Genomic DNA, 21,787 nt, shown 5'->3' on the forward strand with positions numbered 1-21,787 from the left:
GAATTACAGGTCTTTTTATGTGTGGTTTCCCACCTCCCCTCCCCATTTTAAGGGACCAAAAGTAATTGGAAAACTATAAGAATCATTGATTAAATTGTAGTGTTTATTACTTGGATAAAATCCTTTGTAGTCCCTGACTGCCTGAAGTCTGGATCTCATAGCCATCAGCAGGCATTGGGTTTCTTCCTTGCTGAAGCTCTGCCACCCCTTTACTGCAGCTGTCTTCACTTCCTGCTTGTTCTCGGGGTGAAATGCAGCTCGGATGGATTCAGGTCAGGTGATTGACTTGGTCATTGCAGAACATTCCACTTCTTTACCTCAAATAAGCAACGCATTGCGTTGCTTTTGAAGTACGCTTCAGGTCATTGTCCATCACTGTCGAGGTCAGTGTGAAGTTCTGACCAATGAGTGTTGAAGCATGTGTCTGAATGTAAGCAGATAATATCACCCTCTGCTTCAGAATTTTTGTTGCTTCTCTCAGCAGTCACATCATCAACAAATACAAGAGAACCAGTTCCAGTGGCAGCCGTACACACCCACGCTTCAGATCATGAGCAGTTCCTTCCCTTCTCCATACTCTTCTCTTCTCTTCCCATCATTCTTCTACAAGTTGATCTTTGTTCCAGAACTCTACTGGATATATTTTTAAAAATTTTTTAGATAATTTAATTTTTCTAATCTGGTCTGCCTGTTTTTGAGGCTTTACCAATGGTGTCTTGTGGTAAACCCTCAGTATTTACTCTGCTGAAGGCTTCTCTTGATTGTTGACTTTGACACAGATCCTCCTACCTCCTGGAGGATGTTGTGAAGGGGTTTTTTTCTTCACCAGGTCATCCAGCACCATCAATTTCTGGCAGCAAATAGTAGATCTCCACACCTAATGTTTTTGCGATCGCTCTGACGCGTTTGTTCTGATCAATTTTTCAGCCCTAATGAAGCAGTGAAGCTCTTTGGACTTCATATTGAGAGCTAACAGCAAACTGCAAATGCGAGCGTCGCACTTCTGATCGACTCTAGACCTTTTATCTGCTTACACACGCTCGGACATGGAACAGCTGAGCAACCGACTGTCCAATTACATTCTGTCTCTTAAAAAGGGGAGGAGCAACATATACAAAATGCTGTAATTCCTACACCGTGCACCTGATTTGGATGTAAATTCCCCTCAAATTAAAACTAAAAGTCTGCACGTTGAGCAGATGTTAAAAAGATCCAAGTTATCATTTTGGGGCTTGAGTTCCCTCCAGAGAATATCATGTGCTGAGATGTGACAGATCAGACTCGGAGATGTTGTGAGAATCCATTCGCTGGAGGTTTATTAATAAGATAATCCAGAATCTAAATCTCAGTAACAATAAGCAGGCCAGCAGAGTCATGCACACAGAGAGCACAGTGATATCAGAGGACAGATTCAGAGAGCAATCAGAAAGCCAGACAGTCAAACTTAATGATTTCAACAGTTCCAGAATCCAAAGGGTAATCCAAAAGGCAGATAAACAGTCAGACGCCGAACAGGCAAACAAACAGCGCGGCCCTTTAACGAGAGGCAGCACTCAGTGAGTGTGTGGGACCATGTGCTTTATATAATGCTTGCACAGGAAGTACCCTAACTGTGACAACTGATGAACAGTTCTGGGAATTCTGGGAAGACTGAATGTTCTAGTTTAAACTATTTGAGGTGTCAAAATCTTATTTCCACATATTTCATTTACATTTTATTTATTTCCTTAAAATTAATTTAGAAAAATTTGAATTGATTTTGCATTACGTTAAATTTGGTATATTTAAATACAACACTCTAATTCTGGGCTACATGGAACCCAATTTGGGTCATTCCTGTATCGCAGTGCTAGGTTAATACAGAACCGAAGACAGATTAATTTAAGAACACTTTGTTGAGTTATGTGTTATGGGACAGTTTATATCCTTAAGCCATCAGAGTGATCAACAGTCGTCACCCACTACCACTTCCACCAGGGCCATCAAGGTAAGACCATTCCCCCAATAAGTAATAATAAGTAATAACCAATTAAAAATCTGTAAACCAGTTTTCATTATTTGGCCAGATACAAAATAGTCTTTCAGGTGGAGGAAGATGAGGAATTTTGTCATAAAAGTAAATAGTTAATGCATTAATTCAGTTTAATTCATTAAAAATTTGAAATTCGATTTAATGAGCTTAAAGGGTACACAATGATGTTAACTGGATCAGCAGGAGTTTTTGATTAAAAAATAGCATTACATGTTTACTTTAAATTCCATTAGTTAAAACAAATATAATATAAATATAAAAACAGCAGGTCAGTGTGGAGTGGAGTGTACACACCTGGTAATTTACAGGTTATTGCCATTTATCAACATACACACATGAATACGAATAAAATCAGATGTTTTTGTAAATCCACGTAAATCACAAACAGTTTTACTGAAAGAAGAATGAATGAGGTCCAGTGTCTTTATATTATACATGTTTGTGTTGATGTCATTCTCATTAGTTAACTCATTCATGAACTGGAACCTTTGATGAACTGCGTTTAAAAATGCTATCCAGTAACAGCTCTGACGTAATACAGAAAGTGGTAGCATGACATTTTACAGGTTAGTGTGTGTACTTTCGCATCCTCGGTATGACTCTAAAAAAGTTTTTAAAATTTTTTTATTTAGCTGTAACTATTTCTCAAATCCACATTTTCAGTTACACTACACACATTGACAGACTCGTCTCTGTAAGTTGAGACACATATCCCAAATTAAGATCAAAATATCTTAAATATGTGAGATTATGTGACCCCTTTTGCGCATGAGACATGGCAAGTTCATCAGGTTTTAATGGCAGTGCATGCGCTCAGATAGGACTGTTTAAAATAGAGAGCAAGGTTCTTTTGTTTGACTCAAGGTTGTACAGCTCAGTGGAGATGGTGCTGAATGTCTAGCTGTGGACTGTGATCTGCTTCTCCAGAGATTGTGGATGAAGGCTTTTGGATTTCATGTGGACAGATTTCAGTGGGGAATTGCAGCTTGTCCAGGGATTGTGGATAAGACCTTATGACTCGCTGGGCACAATTCTTCAGTGGTGACCAACTGAAGGTCCAAAGTTCTCATATGTCTTCATCTTGCAAAGTCCATGCAAGAGAATCCAGATAGATGGAAATCTAATGTGGCTTAGTGGTTAGCACGTTCGCCTCACACCCCCAGGGTCTGGGGTTCGAGTCCCGCCAGGGCCATGTGTGTGCGGAGTTTTCCCTGTGTTGTGGGGGTTTCCTCACAAGAGTTTCCTCCGGGTACTCTGGTTTCCTCCCCCAATCCAAAGACATGCATGATTGGCGTACTTGTCCGTAGTGTATGAATGGGTGTGTGAGTGTGTAGGTGATTGTGCCCTGTGATGGACTGGCACCTTGTCCAGGGTGTACCCCGCCTTGTGCCCGATGCTCCCTGGGATAGGCTCCAGGTTCCCTGTGACCCTGAAAAGGAGTAAGTGGTAGAAGATGGATGGATGGAAATCTAATGTCCAAATTATTATACTAAGGTGTGATGAGGCAGGTGATCCTGATCCAGTAGGGAACCTGATGGGAAGTCCTGGGGTCATGGGACTTATGGCATTATCACATCGACCTAAAACACACTGTTCCCAATGTTCCCACAAACTAATAACCACAAAGCCCACCCCAAAATCCCAAACAAACAAAGCATATAAATTACACTCCATGTACCAAGTTCAGCTATTGACATAAAAAAAAAGACAGGCCAAAAGACAGACTTGCGATAACTGAGAATCGATAGCTCATTAGATATTGTTCATAAAAATCTTCTTTCGTTTAATAATGAAATCTGTAATGTTGATCATTGACATTTCTCCATCGAGTCACCAGAGGGCACTGTCCCCTGAATATTGAACACACTTACATGGATGTCAGTTTCTTGTTTTTAAAAGGATATAATGCACAGGTACACTAGGCCGGGTGTGAAGCCTTGCTGAAGCCCTCATCAGAAGGATCCTTGTAACCTTGAGGGTAATTTGCTGAGAGGAATGAACCAAAATCGAACCACAATGCTGCAAAAAGCTTATTACTTCTTAACATCGATATGACGACGCTGTAACGCCAACAGAGTATTGTCTGTAATAATAATAATAATAATAATAATAATAATAATAATAATAAGGAATTTGTGTTATGTGTTAAGTCCAAACCAGTTTGTAATTGACCTTGTTTGTCTTTGTGAATGATTTTCTCTTTTAGGGGACACAAGCGTCCTCTGGTGGATCCCAGTGAGAAAACAAGTTATAATTTGGAATATGAGAAGCTCTACAGAAGGGGCCTTTATTATAATTTTTATTTCATTAAATTGGTTTTCGTTTAAACTGTAAGGGATCAATTTCATTAACTATAGGATTTAGCTTATTAATGATTGAATTACAGCAAAATGATCTGTTTATGTTTATATAAGGAAACGTTTATGACACTTTTCAAGGAAATTGTCTTCGGCTCAATCCGTCTCCCTATACACAAAGACAAATGATCTTGCCATGTGGTGCTCATTAATAACACAATCCTGTCCCTCTATTTAAAAAAAGATGGAATTAAAGTCTTTCTTTACTGTTAGCAGTGTTTGGCATTTTGACCTGTTGTGCTAATATGACACTTTTAAGGCTACAACACTATCGAGGTATCTGAATATGGGAATGTTTCCACTGTAACAATAATCATAAAGTTAGTTAGATCAAATCATATACATGTGTATAATGTTTATAATGTATAACATAAACATGTTTATGTTTATAATTTAATACACTTCAAGATGTTGCAAAGTACTAAACACAATTTGGTGATTTGGAAAGTCTACATGGCTGAGGTTAATTGGGACAGAAAGAAAAGTGAATAAATATATATATATATATATATATATATATATATATATATATATATATATATATATATATATATATTTTTCTATGTATATAATTATATATATATATATAATTCTGTAAATAAATATTGGCACCCTTGGTAAATGTGAGCAAAGAAGGCTGTGAAAAATTGTCTTTATTGTTTAACCTTTTGATCTTTTGTTTTAAAAAAAAACACAAAAATACTCTACTTTCATGGATATCAAACAATTACAAACAACACAGGATTATAAAAAAATATCTTTGTTAAATATAGTTGTGCAACAATTATTGGCACCCTTTTAGTCAATTTGTGAAACCTCCCTTTGCCAAGATAACAGTCTTCTCCTGGCAAGGGAGAATGGACGGAGCCATTATAAGATGGATAAATTGTGCCTATAAAGGGATGCACATGGTCAGCAATGACACTCAGACAGGCTATAGCATTCAAATGATGCTCAATTGGTTTTAAGAGGCACAATGTGTACCACGGCCACAGCATTACACCAGCACCACCACCACCACCAGCAGCCTGGACACAAGGCCATTCAGGTAAACCTGTAGCCTCAGATTCAGTCTATACTGTATGTTAATCTTTACATTCTGAATAATTAATGATTGTACTTATCTACTATAAATTTGATAATACCTTCTTGTGCTTTGCAGTTGAACATCATTTTTAAATTGTTGTCTTGCAGCAGAACAAAAGGCGGGACACCTCGGCAGGCGCCTGTACAGACGGGCGAGGATCACACATTGTTCCGAATAAAACCACCCAGAACTTAACCTGAAACAATGGAAGCTAAAGGCTGGGTCTACTTAATCAGTAATCCTAAAAATAGGGCACTAACAGCCATCATTGAGAGCTTTGGCTCGATCTTCATGTGATCTGAAAGACAGAAGGTGCTCGGATTGACGTCAGGAATTTAAAGATCACGTTAAACGTTAAACATCCTGGTATGAGGTTGTTTTCTCTCTTTAGATCTTCCAGGTTAAAGAATGTCACTTTGACTGCTGGTGTTTCTTCACTCAAGTGGGTTTCCTGAGGAGGAAACTAGAAGACAATGGAGCCACTTGCACACTCAATGTCTCAGGAGCTACAGATCAGAACCCAGTGGAAATATTCCCCTATTAAGATGTCTGATTAGTTGTAGTCTGTACGTACTGGCATTACACGCACCAGTCTGCACCGAGTATATTTATATTTATTCACTTTATTCAGTAACTCATGAGGGATACAGTTCAACTATATGAACATTGCTTGAGGACTTCACATTATGAGTAAAGTCACATTCTCATTGAAAACCGACAAAGAAAATAGATTTAAAGGTAGGCTCTTTTACAGCTGCAGGTGGTCGCATGGAGAAGACGTGGTTGTTCTGAAAGATATAGGAGACCTATATGAAGATAAAGGAGTTCAATTAAATTATGTTCTCCTAATGACTATTTGTTGATTTAGTCTGTAAATGAAAAATGACAGTTTTACAGTAGCCCTGGAATATTTTTTTTTATTTTTAAGTGTCCAGGGGCATAGGATTCACCAAAAAAAAAAAAAAAAAAAAAAAAAAAAAAAAACTTCTGGAATAGGTCACGCCCACTTCCAGTTTAAATCCAAATACAGATATAAATATATTTGATCACAGATAGTGGCATTGTGTTACATCCCTACTGCACACACACACACACTTCATGGTCTCAGCTGTTTGATTATATTCCTCCTAGGAGACTCCATTAATCTTCATAGCCCCGTGTTTACACTAACGATCACTGCACTCTTTATAAAGTCCTGTAGGTCATTAAACAAAGCAGAGGCATCAGCGCAGGAAGCATTCGAGCTCATTAAATCTGATGCTTTGATTAGACAAATGGAGTCAATATAGACCGAGTGCTACAGTAGACTACAGTGAATGCCTCATTTAAAAAAACAAACAAAAAAAAAACGAGTTTTTAAATCATTGTTTAATGGTCTATCAAGACTGCCAGCGATCCACACGTATACCAGGTCTGTCTCCACACTACTGAATAATACTGAACGATTCTAATGAAGAAGTCCTACAGCATGCAGGGCGTGTACTGACTTAGACGCTATATAAATAGCTGCCCTGTCTCCAGCCTTACTCCAGAAGGCTCCAGGGACCAGGAGAGCATGCCACGCTACCCTGAACGAACACTTACGCTATGACAAGACAAGAGTTTATGCAAAGTGATTCATAGTCTATACAAAAACAAAACATGCTAAACTGTCTAGCCACAACGCAAAAGAAATAAGCAGTATGAGAAGTAAATAAAGTACATAAGTCATGAAAAGGCGTGCGTGTCGGACATTAATGAGATTTGAGGTAAAAGTTCATATATGTAATATACATGAAAGAGTTCAAATTTAATATGGACCAAAAGATATGTTTAAGTGTCAGATCAAAGCTAACCAGAACCGAGAACTCTTTATGGGTCTGTTGATGTCGAGCCAGACTCAGTAAGGGATGCCATGTGCATTTTATTTACCTGGTAGTGGACTTGCTAAATATTGAAACTCGGCGTGTTCCGGAGTTTTGGAGAATAAAAGGAACTAAGGATTAAATAGCGTAAGTATGAAAATGACCACAGGATTGGTTATGTTTTATTACAAAATGGTTTATTTTTCATTTCAAATGTCAGCAGATAATTTACAGGAAAAAAGCTACTGTACAATAAATTGGCAAGTTATAAACCCCAGGTGTCTGCTGATAGAAAATTTAAAAAAAAAAGAACCTTATCATACACTATCTACATGTGCCAGTGCTTATGTACAGAGTTGGCTGAGGAGGATTGTCCGAAATCCTTTCCAATTTCGCTTTCTGCATGTAGTCACAGAGCTTAATGACATATAAGACACTTGTGTAGATCAAACGAGTCACGGGAGAAACAAATCAATGGACCAGCTGGATTTTAAGGGAGAATATTGACTGTATGATCTTCTCGGTGGTTCAGTATACTTGGTGTTAGTCATTCTTCATACTAAATAAATAAATAAATAAAAGTCTTGTCTGTAAACACACTTCAACTTTCACCATAGAAAACCGAATGTTATGGAGTTGATCATGTCTTTATATAACTTAGATTTGTGGTGATTTGGGACTGCATGTACAGAAAAGAAGGTTCGGACACACAAACCACGTCTTTGTTGATCAGCCACATTTGGGTCACAGAGAAAAAACTGTGCAAAATATCTATTTAATGCCAAAAATCACTAAATAGCTTCATTCTATTGTACTTTAGTCTACTAGTAAGTCTGACTCTCTTTCTCTCTCTCTTTCTGTCTGTGGCAATAATTTACCAAGACATAATAAATCCAGGAACATTATCTGGGCTCGCATACTTACATTTATAAAAGAAAAAGGCAGCTGTAGTCCCTGCATTTGAAAATTACGCAGGGGATTAAAACCTTTAAAACAACGGAATACAGAGATCTTTCAGACCGAGTGCATGTACAGAAAATCGAGAAGATGAAACGACGTTAGAATAAATAACCTCCATACACACAACCACAACCACAAGAGAACTCCGTTCTCACGCTCACACACACACAGACACACACGCACACAATAAACTCTTAATGATGTGTAATGTTATTTTAGATAAGGAAGAACTCTAAACATTTTAGTTCTGTAGCAGTAAATCTGTCGAATTTGTAATGAAGTATAATTAGGTATTGTAAGAAGATAAAGTTTTTGAAGAGGGGCAGATATGATGAGTCACTGATCAGTCTGTGAACTACAAGCAATGCAATCAGGGACATCAATTCTCTCTCTCTCTCTCTCTCTCTCTCTCTATGTCATAGCCTTCTCAACTAATTACAGCCCACTGGCGCTCTCTAGTGGACAGATCTGCTACTGAAGGTGAACAGTGACAATTACAGAAGCTAATAATAATAATAATGATAAGGCTTTCATAATACTTTAGAATCTCTCTGGTCTTTCAGAGTACCAATCAGAACTAAATGGAGGGGGGGGGTGGAGTCTGCAAAATACATATTTTTTAAATAATACTTTAGCGTAAAGAAAGACTGGAAATAATCATCTCTAGCTGTGATTCTGTGGCAGGAATCACTTTATTATCATTTTTGAAAATGATAAACTGGTACAAAGCATTTCCTGTGCTGCAGTTTTGTACGCTCAGAAGAAACCTGCATGTCCATAATCATGGACATGATGGGGGGGTTGGGTTACAACATAGTCATTATGCTACTTAAATACTGAACAAATATACGGAAAGCTACTGTACCTCCTTCGTTCCTTTTCTTAAAAACCTGTTTGAATACAGATACCATTTTAAAAATCAACCATTAATCTAATCTCTTCTCTGAGCTATAAATCAGAGTATACGTAAGACACACAAAAAAACAAAACAAAACCACACACAGGAACTGCTGCAAGTTCCTGCAGAAATAGCAGCAAAGTGGAGCTGTAAACAATGTCAATGTTTTATATCAAAATAAAATAAAAAAAACAAAGTATTAATAATACAAAAAATACACGATAGTTTTTAAGTGACGGAACAAATCTAGGTTTGCGTTTCTGACTGCAGTACATGAAAACACCTGTAGATGGTACAATAAAGTGGCTTCATTCGGAAATACAGCGATTGCACATTTTCACATTCAATTCTGTCCTTCCACCGAAAAACTAAAACACGGCCCGTTCCAGTGCTCAACACCAGCTTTGCTCTCAATCCCCTTTTAAATGAGGGGGAGAAAGAAAAAATACAAACATCACATTTGTTCCTAATGCATGAAGAATTTGCTACTTTTTTATGCAATGAAATGTGAGTCAGCAAACCTGAATGACTGGGGGGGGGGATATATGTATATAATGAGGTTTTTACTGTAACTACCAGAGGCTTGTGAGAAGAAGAAAAAACCCTGCTGCTCTCCTGGTGTAGTTAAAAGGTTGAGCCGTTGCATTAAAAGTGGTCTAAAATGGTTAAAAACTGTCTTCATCCTGAATTTCTGACAGCTGGATTTATTTATTTATTTATTAAATAAGGTGAACCGTAACTTCCAAAATTTTTACATGTTTAAGAATTACAATCATCTGTTGTTGTTCCCCCCCCCCCTCAAGTTCTGCCGACTCTGATTTCATTCCATAACGTCTAACGTCTGCAGCAGTCCGAGCATCAGGGACACAGCGGCGCTGAACACAGGGACGGCGGACCAATGAGCTCATTAGAAAAGTAAAGTAAATAGTGAAAGTTAGGATATTCAGGTGCGTGTGTGTGATGGGGGATGAGTTCACGTCCTCACGTCGATCCGTGTACAAAAAGGTGCGCAGTAATCTACAGAACCCACTGAAGCAGCAGTGCACCAAATTCAAACTTTTCCCTTTTTCCGTACACTTTCAGAAACAGAGTGTTCTTAAGGCTTGAGGTTTAAAAAAAAAAAAAAGAAAAGAAAAGAAAAGAAAAGAAAGGGAAAAAAAAGGCGAGTCTACATGCAACTAAGCCTCATGGGACATGTATAAACTGAGAGGTCCGACGCTTCAACAATGATAGATTATAAAGGTGATTAAAACACACACTGAGCAAAACAAACGATTTCATACAAACCCAACAGCAGCACTTTAACAATTCTAACATTACTCAAGCGGAGAACTCCGAGAAATGTAGAACTGATGCTGGAGACTGAATAAAGAATGATCATTTCTGGTTAGAGCCGTTTAAAAACACGAGTATGTAGCATTCTGATTGAGAGACATAGGGGACGTCAATACACTGGAAATAAAAATAATAAACTCAACCAAGAGAAAAGAAAAGAAAAGACGGCATTTGTCATCATTCACTTAAAAAAAAAAAAGTAAATCATTTTTATTTGTCTATAATAAATAATTAAATATTTTTGATAATTAAAAGTAAATATTGAATAATCTGCATTAGCTGCGAGTCCTTATAGTAAAGTGTGGTGGATTTTGTACAGGATCCGCAAAATCCTGCACAGATGCACCTGTTAACATTTTAGAAAGTGCAAAGCATAAGCCATTCATTCTTAAAGGTGTTTTTTTATGCAGTATATATACACTGTAAATATTGTGTATCCACACTGATATACTGCTGTAGATGGAAACATCACAAATAGAAGGGGTTAAATATATTTGGTTAATTAAATGCGGTAGGTGTAGCTGGCGTACAGCGTCTCCACTGGCTGGTCCTCAGGTGCGAGCTCTGGATTTACGGAGTGCTGAACAGGCCCACGCAATACAGGATGGACAGAAACACTTTCCAGAAGTACACTCGAGAGACAAACATATATAAAAAAAAAATTTAAAAAAAGGACAAACTTCCAAAGACAGTCACTTTAGTTTTCCATGATCTGCGGTTGTAAGTGGGCAGCGACCAACAAAGTGCAGTTTTTTTGTTCGTTTTCTTTAAATCCAGAGAGATTTGAACCACTTGATTTTCTGAGCACTGCCTGCTGGAGGTCCATCTGGTCATTGAGGAGGAACCTCAAACACCTTTCTTAGCATTTGTTGTGGCCTGGCCACATCCACAACCCATAGATCCATCCCTTCTGTCTCGACCAACCTGTTACACCAGCCGGATGTCACGGTCACTGAACCACCACGTCCATTCAAAGAGTGGCCAGGATGCGGGAGAAGGAGATTAGGATGGCGAGAGTGGTCTGGCCCACTCCGAACACCAGAGCCTCTAGAGGAGCCATGTCCTTTCCTGCGACACGGTACACCCAGGCCACCACCGCACCTGAGACGAACACGACATGGACAGAGAAGGATGTTTCAGTGAGAATAAGAATAAAAATCTGACCGATTCCTTCCTGAACATAATGTAAATACTCATATAAAATCTATATCCATCATAAATCACAATACTTGTTTAAAAACAAACACCTCACATACTGTACATCAGGTTGAATTTCCACCAGAAAGAAAGCTCAGAACTCTCTCCACTTTTACAGTCACGTATGTAATCACTTCTAGCACATGAAACAAAACCGGGCGTAGTGCTGCAGAGTAACACCACGAACACACCGTGAACTCGGGAACAACAACAACGACACAATGACTTAAATAATAGTGCTAATTAGACAATAATACGATTCAGGTGCTGGTGGTCATGTGACATGCTGTGGCTGATGGGTAGTGTAGTGAGTGTAGAATATGGCCATGGGCATGTCATAGCATAGCATTTATGATCATATCCAGAGCGTGAACCAGGTGATACAGTAGTCCTGTAGTCCGTGTAGAATATGATTTAAATTAACAGTAGAAACTACAAATCAACAGTTCTCTGGGAGCTTGACGGCAAAAATGTTCTTCGGCAGCTCGGTCTTTTTGGACCAGGAGACCTGTAGATAAATTCCAGGTTTCCAGACAAACTGATCTGGCTTGAGGGCCTGTGACTGGGGTCCAAATACACCACAGTGTCATATAATAAAGTGCATGTCTGTCCTTCTTATCAGTATTAAGTACTCACACCATCTGCCCGAAGTTCTGAGACGCTTTTCTGCGCACCAGAGTGCTTATCCGAGTTACTACAGTACAAACTTCCAGTCAGCTCGCACCAGTCCGGACATTCTCCTCGGATCGGATCGGATCCGATCTGCCTCGTGAACAAGCCGTTTCAGCCTGCAGACCCTCCGCTCAAATTCCCAGGAGATCAGCAGTTTCTGAAATACTCAAACCAGCACATCTGGCACCAACAACCACGCTGCAGATATAATATTTCTCCCAGTTCTGATGTTTTCTTCTGAATTTATTTGCATTATTTTATGCTTAGTAATCAATAATAATTAGTCATATTTCATTTATTAGCAATAATTTACCCATGTCACCTACCCTATGTGGTTGTGCGCATGTGTGTGTGTGGGGGGGGGGGAGTAAGAGATAATAGAAGTGCAAAAAAGGTTTAATTTGCTAAGAGAGGCCAAGAGAGGTGGAAAATAGGCTTTTGAAGACAAAAAAAGGGGGCGTGACCCGTTACTGAGCCCTCCAACGTTCAGCAGAAACGGATGTCACAGATGGCTAGGTGTCAAAAACTACAACCAAGAAAGAGGGGTGGATGAATGAAAGGGTGCGAGTACTCACTGGTGAGGACGCCTCCAATAACGGAGGCGAGAAAGCCGGCGCTGATCAGCACCAGGGTGATGAGGCGGCCTCGCTTGTGCCTCTGCAGCATCACACACATGAGCAGCCCCACGGCGCCGTGTACAAACAGTGAAGAGAAGAGACACCACAGGAACACCCAGTACCACATCTCTGCAACAGACACAGACACGCCTTCAGCTGAAAATATACAAGCAGTGACAGAAGGGTCAGGGTTTTCCATCAGCGCTGTGGAACATCTTGAAGAGCTGCATGCAGAAGCACCAGCAGTTACTCTGATTATTTCACGTCTGAAAAGCACGCCTTGGGCGTTTTCGTCCTGTCTGTAGGAGCTTCATTTCTTAAATAACTAGAGCAGGAGTGGGTGCAGGTTTTCACTCCAACCAAGCAGAAGCCACACTCGATAATCTACTGAAAGCCAAGCTCAACAGGTGGAATCATGAAGACCTGCACCTACAGCGGTACTTTTGCAGATCAGATTGGACACCCCTAGATTAGAGGATGATAAGTGACTCTCTGTCCGAACTGTCCTGTTTCTCTTGCACATTACGCTTTTAACTTTAACTTTAACTACTACTAAATAATACATTTATAAGTAGTTTAAATGAACATACATGAGTAATCTGGTAAAAAAAAACAACTTTATATTTATAATTTTATCTACTTATTTGGTAATTAAGTAGAATATATATTTAGTAGAAAAACCATTTTTCAACCATCCATCTTCTACCGCTTACTCCTTTTCAGGGTCACGGGGAACCTATCCCAGGGAGCATCGGGCACAAGGCAGGGTACACCCTGGACAGGGTGCCAATCCATCGCAGGGTACAATCACATACACACTCACACACCCATTCATACACTACGGACACTTTAGACACACCAATCAGCCTACCATGCATGTCTTTGGACTGGGGGAGGAAACCAGAGTACCCAGAGGAAACCCCCACAGCACGGGGAGAACATGCAAACTCCACACACACATGGCCCCGGAGGGAATCAAACCCCCGACCCTGGAGGTGTGAGGCGAACGTGCAAACCACTAAACCACCGTGCACACCCATTTTTCATGGACCTGCATAATTTAGTTCAGTTTACATGAAGCAGACTTTAATAAAAAAAAGTAAGTCTCTAAAATTACTCACAATGTAATATTGTTGTCTGAGGTTTTGAAGGACATATGACATGATATATTTACAGTGTATTCCCTCTTGTTTTCCACTGTATCACTCCGCTTTTCTGGGCCCACCCTTAAGTAACAGAAAAGCCATGAGTACCATCAGTGCTTGGTTCCATCAAGCTGTTGCTGAGATATTGTCTCCCTTCAAGTTGCAAATAAACCCAAATCTTGTTTATTAACTTTGCTAAGTATATGAGACAAGTTTCATGTCAGTAGGTTAAAGTGTTGCTGAGATATAACCTTCCTGTTTAGCTACTTAGCCATCAAAATCATTTACAGCTTATGGATGAAACATCTCACATACACTATACTGTATGGCCAAAAAGATGTGCTTCTAGAAAATCCCATTCCAAAACCATGGGCAGTAATATACAGTTAGTCCCCCTTTTCTGTTACAATAACTTCCTCCACTCTTCTGGGAAGGCTTTCCACTAGATTTTGGGGTGTGGCTGTGGGGATTTGTGGTGGTTATTCAGCTACAAGAGTGTTAGTGAGGTTGAGGTCAGGTGCTGCTGATGTGATGGTGAGGAGGCTCCAGTTCCAGTTCATCCCAAAGGTGATGAGTCAGTGGGGTTGAGGTCAGGGTTCTGTGCAGGAGTCCTTCTACCTTCTTCCAATCTTCACACACCACGTCGTCATGGAGCTCACACTCTTTGTGCACTTTGTGTCGTGCTGGAACAAGTTTAGGCCTCTTAGTTCTTAGAGAAAATGTAATGATACAGCGTACAGAGACCTTCTATACAATTGCGTGATTCAGACTTTGTGGTAACAGCACATTTGGGGAAGTGGCCATATAGTGCATCAAAAATCCAAGAGACAAGTTTTAACAAAAATTTGTAGATGAAGAAGTGAAAATGGCCGAGTTCCTGTTTGGCAAATCATAACTTCATTACATGAACTTCATTAAACTCTGTGCCTTCTGGGGACTCAAGAGAAACAAGAATCTTGATTTGTTGTTGCACAGGTCAAAGGTTATGAGCAGTTTTAGAAATTTGTGAATAATAATGCCTAGCACCCAGAATGACCTAAAGAATCAGAAGAACATGGAATCACATTTCTACAAGTCGTCATCGTCATCATAAAACATACACTTCATACACGGAAAATTTCAAAGCAATAATTACTAATGCGGCTAATTAATGCTAAGCCTACACATAACGCTGGGCAGTTAAGGGCCTACCTCAAGGGCCCAGCAGTGGCAGCGTCGGGATTTAAACTCCCGACCTTCTGATCAGCGGTACAACATCTTAACCACTTAACTACCATTTCTCAGTGTCATAATATCACTGTGATATCATCAGAATCAATTTAATTCAGTTAAAACTTCACTATCACAAAGCCCAGTGAAGCCCATAAACATTGCACACATTCTTGCGAAGGTGAAGCGAAGGAGTGGGACACTGAAATACAAAGAGAAGACTTATAAAGAGAATCTCAGCACAGAGCTACAGACACTTTCATCAATCTCTCTTTAAACAGAGACATCAGGAAGGTGAGGCATCACAATGCATCAGCCTCAATGCCACGCTTGCTCCACACAGCCCTGTCTCACATCTACTGATGACTGAGTTACACCAGAGGAGTGTGCTGACTCTGACCTTCAGCTAATATAACAGCAGGCAAAGGAAATCCACACATCAGCTGTGGAGCGCTGAAGGAAAAGAGACACTTTGCTGCAACAGGACTATCTTGTTGTGCTGTTAACTTACAGGTAAAATTAAGAAATAGAATAACACAAAGAAGAAGAGCACAATCTCGCCATGCTGTTATCTTTAGAGTCAAACTATAAGAGATGAGACGCAAGGTACCATGAGCATTTGTACAAACAACTTGTATCCAAATATAAAAATCTCCCAACAAAGGAACAACAACAAAGGAACTGGAGAAGGAGCAGGAGAAGGAGTATGTACATCCACCAGTAAGAGAGCCCTACATGGCCATGGCCAGAAAAGCCCCTACTCCAAAAAACCAAGACTGAAATTTGCAGGTGAACGAAGACCCATGATCATCACTATGTATGGAGGAGAAAGGGTGAGATCTGAAGAACACCATCCTAATTGTGAAGCACGGAGGTGGCAGCATCATGTTGTGAGGGTGTTTTACTGGAACAGACACTAGTTACATCCGAAAGTAGACAGCATCATGAGGAAGGAGGATATATTGAATTATACTGAAGCCACGAATAAAAACATTAGGCAGAAATCTGAAACTGAGCCTTTCAGCTGGACAATGATGCTAAGCAAACCTCCAAAGTTGTAACAAAACGGCTTCAAGAGAACAATCTGAAAGCATCAGAGTGGACATCACAACGCCCTGACCTGAATCTGAAAATATGAAATGTGTAAACTTGCGAAAAATTGAGTTTGAATGTCTTTGGCCTAGGTGTAATTAAACTTTCAGCCTCGACTGCAAGACCTAAACATTGTGTCTCCTTGCTTGTGTTGTTTGAACTTACCAGCGTTTGATACTATTGATCATAGATCTAGATGTTTCTTGGACCATTCCTGTTCCTCTTGCCTCAGGTCTTACTTGACTGATCGTTATCAGTTCGTAGACGTCAACAGTAACTTCTTTACTCTTACTGAGGTAAAGTTTGGTGTTCCAAAAGGTTCTGTGTTAGACCCACTTCTCTTTCGCTATATAATGCTACTTCAGGGTCAAATTATTTGAAAACATAGTATTAGCTTCCACTGTATTGTTGTTGACAAACAGTTGTATGTTTCAGCAAAGCAAAATGACAGACACCAGCTTAATAAAGTTGAGGAATGTGGAGAGGACATTATTCGAAAATCAAATCTATTCGATCAAAAGGTGCAGGCTATTTGTTGGTGCCTGGAACAGTGAAGGCTACAGCAGGGGAAGAGCTTTCTCTTACAAAGCCCCACAGTTACACAGCAAAATCCACAGTGTCGATTTAATACCCAGAGTGTTGAACTTACACCCTACAGAGTTTATATAAGTCCAGTGGACACAAATGAACACACTGGGTGTTAATTCAACACTAGGGATGTTACTGTGTATGGAACAGCCTTCCAATTAGTGTTCATGACTCAGACACAGTCTCAGTGTTTAGGTCATAAAACATATTTGTTTGGTTAAGATTTAGTGAACTGGGATGTTTGGATGCTGTCGTCCTCCCCTCACACGCTCATGAGTTCACTCAGGTGTGTTGATGGTGGAGCGGCTGGGTGGTTTATGTCGCAGGGCGTCCTCATGTCCCTGTTACCTTCTGGCTCTCCCTTTTAGTTACGGTGCCATAGCTAGTCCTGCCAAAGTCCCTGCTTGCACTCTGCTTTTACAACTATAGGAAGAACATAATGCTAAAAAAAATTTTTAAAAATGACCTTGATGTGCTCAGTGAATGTCCATTCAACAGTTTCAGTACCACTGTTTGCTGTTGTGGAAGAGTACTGACTCAATCACACTAACCAAAAAGTGTCAGCTGAAAGAGGATAGATTCCCTTTTGAATCCGGTTCCTCCCTCATAAATCAATAAGCAGATTTCGGTAAAGCTGCTTCGTGTCAGTGTTCATTGTTAAAAGCGATATATAAGTAAAAATTAATTTAATAATGATATCACAACATTTACAATGTTACAACCTACTTCAGATGATCCTTAATACAGCATACAATAATTGTGCCATTGCTAACACAATACATAATTAAATGCTGAGCTGTTCCTGTTTAACAGAAGAACACGCAAACGAGTTGACAGCAGCTTTGTCTCATCAGAGAGGGCAATATGCTGGTTGTGTGCCGGTGTTATAGCCATCAGAGGCAAATCTGTGGTGGATCAAATGTGCTGCCTGCCTACTGTATCATTTTCATTTTCAACACAAGCCTCAAAACCTCAAAACAGGCTCTACAGAAAAGCTTTAACGTTGTTACTGCTTGTATACGGTGCGAAGGCGCAACCACCTAGGCCTGGCTCTGCTGCGTTATCTGAGCAGCATACTGAGCATTACCAGTTTCTATTTACAAACTGGTCCAGTTCAAGTGAATAAGTTTGACTTTCGCACAAGAAAAGCAGAAGGAAGTGAGTTTGCTATGTGGGCTTATTAAAAAAACAAACAGGAAATACCATTTGCTCGAGTCCGCAGTCTCATATCTCACTGAACACAGTGTTAGTGTGACCTTATATAAGGCCTGACAGCTTAAATACCACCGCGCTCTTTAATCACCGCTCTCGGTGTTACAATAATAAATATTTCATTGTTATTTGTTCCTTCATATTTCATGTTCTTTACAAACCGTTAATCGTACTGATAACTGAAAATACAGCACAGAATGAGGTGGAAATAATCTTTAAAATAATATCCGTGTACAACCATAAGCCTGTCCATAATCATTATATTGCACCTATATTAGGAGACATTACAAGTATATAAAGTTTTCCCAGACTATTCTATGATTCGAATGTTTTGGCCCTCCGTAATTCAGACAAAACCTTCTCAATACGTTTAAACAGTGTTGTTGTGTAAAATCCCACACACACATGTTTAGGGCACTATAAGTAACGTATTATTGATCACTTCATACATTAATTTAGAACAAAAAGCACTTGGTGACCTATAACAATACAGTGTTAGTGTTGTCATGGTGATGCTGTACAGTTAAGTCTATACTGTTCAGCTTAAGTGACTCTTACTGAGTGGAACAACAGAAGGCAACGTCTGGGAATCCCTGGTACGGATAATAACAGAAAGCATTTCTAAGGGCAGTGTATTTTAAAGAATGAGTGTGTCTACATTATTCTAATAAAATTATGAGTAATCCTATTATTCTATAGTCTGTTTACAAAGATAATCTTCGCATATTTCATAGTCATCCGTCCCTTCGTTCATTCATCTGATCTTCAGATGCACCACTGCTTTCTATCTTGTGCTTAAACTCTCTGGTTTCAGGCTGGTGTCCTGTCCCGTGCTAAATATATATATATAAACATATACTGTGATGGAGTATCACTGTATACAGACATACAACAACATTGTCATTGTGCAATTACTAGGACTGCCCTGCATGCACAAAGATGATTTTTGTTAGCTGTCCATGTGCTAAACATCTAATACAACTTCCATCTTCACCCAAAAGACTGAGACTGGAAGCGGGACCCCAGTTCAGTGCTGCTGCATCAAATTCCACTAAGAAACTCATCATTTTCTTTCATGTGACTGATAACTCTCAGTCAGATAAAACCACGTACACTAAGCAGCTGAACGTACAGGGCTCATCTCCACTTGTGTACAACAATGTGTGTGCGTATGGCATGTTTTCTGGAGTGAAGAATAGGGGATTCATGAGATGGCTGGCAGTAATTATTCACAGTGTAGCTTTACTCTGTGTTACATTTTTGTATTTAATTCTCTACTCTCACAACTTCATATCCTAAAAATGGAATAATGGAACTAATCTGGTAACCCTGACATGAGGCTCAATGCAGGACACAGTCAAACCACGAGGAAAAACATACCCGGGTTTGGATGAACCTCACGTGGAGGAGTGTTCAGTGATGTCCAGCAGCACTGCAGGTGTTAAATTAACCTTGCAAATGTTCGTTCATCACCATGTGGCTGACACTGTGCCAAACCTCTAGTGGATGGGCTTGTGCACGCAGAGAGACATGCAGCAGGAGATATGAGGCATGCAGCAGGACACGAGACATGCAGCAGGAGATATGAGACATACAGCAGGAGATATGAGACATGCAGCAGGACATATGAGACTTACAGCAGGACATATGAGACATGGAGCAGGACAAATGCAGCAGGACATATGAGACATACAGCAGGACACATGAGGCATGCAGCAGGACATGAGACATGCAGCAGGGCATGAGGCATGCAGCAGGACACATGAGGCATGCAGCAGGACACATGAGGCATGCAGCAGGACACATGAGGCATGCAGCAGGACAAATGCAGCAGGTCAGATGAGACATACAGCAGGACACGTAAGACATGCAGCAGGACATATGAGACATACAGCGGGACACATGAGACATGCAGCAGGACATATGAGACATACAGCGGGACATATGAGACATACAGCGGGACATATGAGACATGCAGCAGGAGATATGAGACATGCAGCAGGAGATATGAGACATGAAGCAGGAGATATGAGACATGCAGCACGAGCTTCTTGGATATAAAATTCCATTTATACATGGATGCGCGCGTGCAGCTGCGCGTCTCCCGTTTCATAAACCGGTACTGACTTCACGCGCTGGAGAGGAGAATGAATGAGTGGCTGGATGGATGGATGGATGCATGTGTAGAGGGAGCGAACGCATGCTGAGCCCTTTTTTTAGTGTCACTGCCACGTACCTGTGAAGTGCTGCAGTGTGGGCACGGTGCCTTGTACCCACAGACTCAGCACGCGCTGCACGGATAGATTAATGGAATAATCCTTGCTCATGGTTCCGCCGCCGACACCCGGTTTCGCGCGCGTCTTTGTCAAACGGCTGAACGTGGCTTTGGATGGAAGAGACGGGCCTGACATGGAGAGGGAGGTCTACCGCCCTCTTTTACCAGCGACGCCCGTGTTTGGGCTGACGGTGTCCGGTCGCAGCGGAGAAGCACCGTTACTTCGTCTCTTCATAGTGGAGAGTAACGGTGGCTGCTTGGAGGCCATGTTGTCGGCTACACAAGCGCTCCTACATCCATCCCTCCTACATCCATCCCTCCTACATCCATCCCCTCGGTCTGAGCGCGTCAGAGCGCTTAAAGGCGCAGTGCACGGGCAAGCGGAGCACGTGATTAAACAGGCCCTGCTATTCAGTCAGAAGCTGTTCCATGTTAGGAATTAAAACTTAAAGACGAGTTTAAGTGGAGATTGAAAACTACAGCAACAGTGCTGTCAAGAAGTATTTGTCCCCATCCTGATTTCTTCTGCTTTTGTGTATATCTCATACTAAATAGTTTTAGATCTTCGAACGAAATACAACATTAAACAAAGGCAACCCTGTGATGGACTGGCACCCTGTGCAGGGTGTACCCCACCTTGTGCCCCATGCTCCAGGTTCCCTGTGTCCCTGAAAAGGATAAGCGGTAGAAGATGGATGGATGGATGGACAAAGGCGACCTGAGTAAACACACAATACAGTTTTTTTTATTATTATTATTGAAACAAAATAAAGTTATCCAACACCTATCACCCATGTGTAAAACTAATGACGTTCTTCTTGTGGAATTCTGTGTGTGGTTTACTCCAGATGTTACGGGACCCTGTCTTCCGACTCATCAGTCCACAGAACATTCTATCAAAAGGTTTGAGGAGCATCAAGGTGTGTTTTGGCAAAATTTAGACGAGTCTTAATGTTCTTCTGGGTTAGCAGTGGTTTTCATCTCACAGCTCTTCCATGGATGCCATTTTTCCCAGTGTGTTTCTGATAGTGGAGTCATGAACCTTTATTGATGCAAGAGAGGCCTGTAGGTCCTTTGATGTTGTCCTTGGCTCTTTTGTGACTTCCTGGATGAGTCGTCAATTTTGGAAGGTCGGACACTTCTGGGAAGGTTCAATATTGTGCAAAGTTTTTCCATTTGGAGATAACGGCTCTCACTGTGGTTCTTTGGAGTCCCAGAGCCTTAGGAAATAGCACTGTACTTTATCCTGAGCTGCTGTCAACTAATC

At 40.5% G+C, this 21,787-nt stretch overlaps 1 protein-coding gene across 2 annotated transcripts; it reads right to left on the reverse strand.

The window, feature by feature from the left end:
- Window positions 1–5,108: 5,108 nt before the first annotated feature.
- On the reverse strand, window positions 5,109–20,877 carry tmem170b (transmembrane protein 170B). Of its 2 annotated transcripts, XM_053613341.1 has the most exons (3): window positions 20,482–20,877; window positions 12,958–13,128; window positions 5,109–11,614 (listed from the first exon to the last, which is right to left on the reverse strand). In XM_053613341.1, exons 1-3 carry the CDS (start codon window positions 20,654–20,656, stop codon window positions 11,484–11,486), a joined length of 477 nt encoding a protein of 158 aa, XP_053469316.1. In that variant the 5' UTR covers window positions 20,657–20,877; the 3' UTR covers window positions 5,109–11,483. The 2 variants fall into 2 exon arrangements, 1 of the variants encoding a protein (XP_053469316.1); XR_008384594.1 differs by lacking the exon at window positions 20,482–20,877 and having other exon boundaries at window positions 11,495–11,614; window positions 12,347–13,152.
- Between the last annotated feature and the right edge of the window lie 910 nt (window positions 20,878–21,787).

The sequence above is a fragment of the Ictalurus furcatus genome, chromosome 24 (genome assembly GCF_023375685.1).
Source record: "Ictalurus furcatus strain D&B chromosome 24, Billie_1.0, whole genome shotgun sequence".
Taxonomy (NCBI): Eukaryota; Metazoa; Chordata; class Actinopteri; order Siluriformes; family Ictaluridae; genus Ictalurus; species Ictalurus furcatus.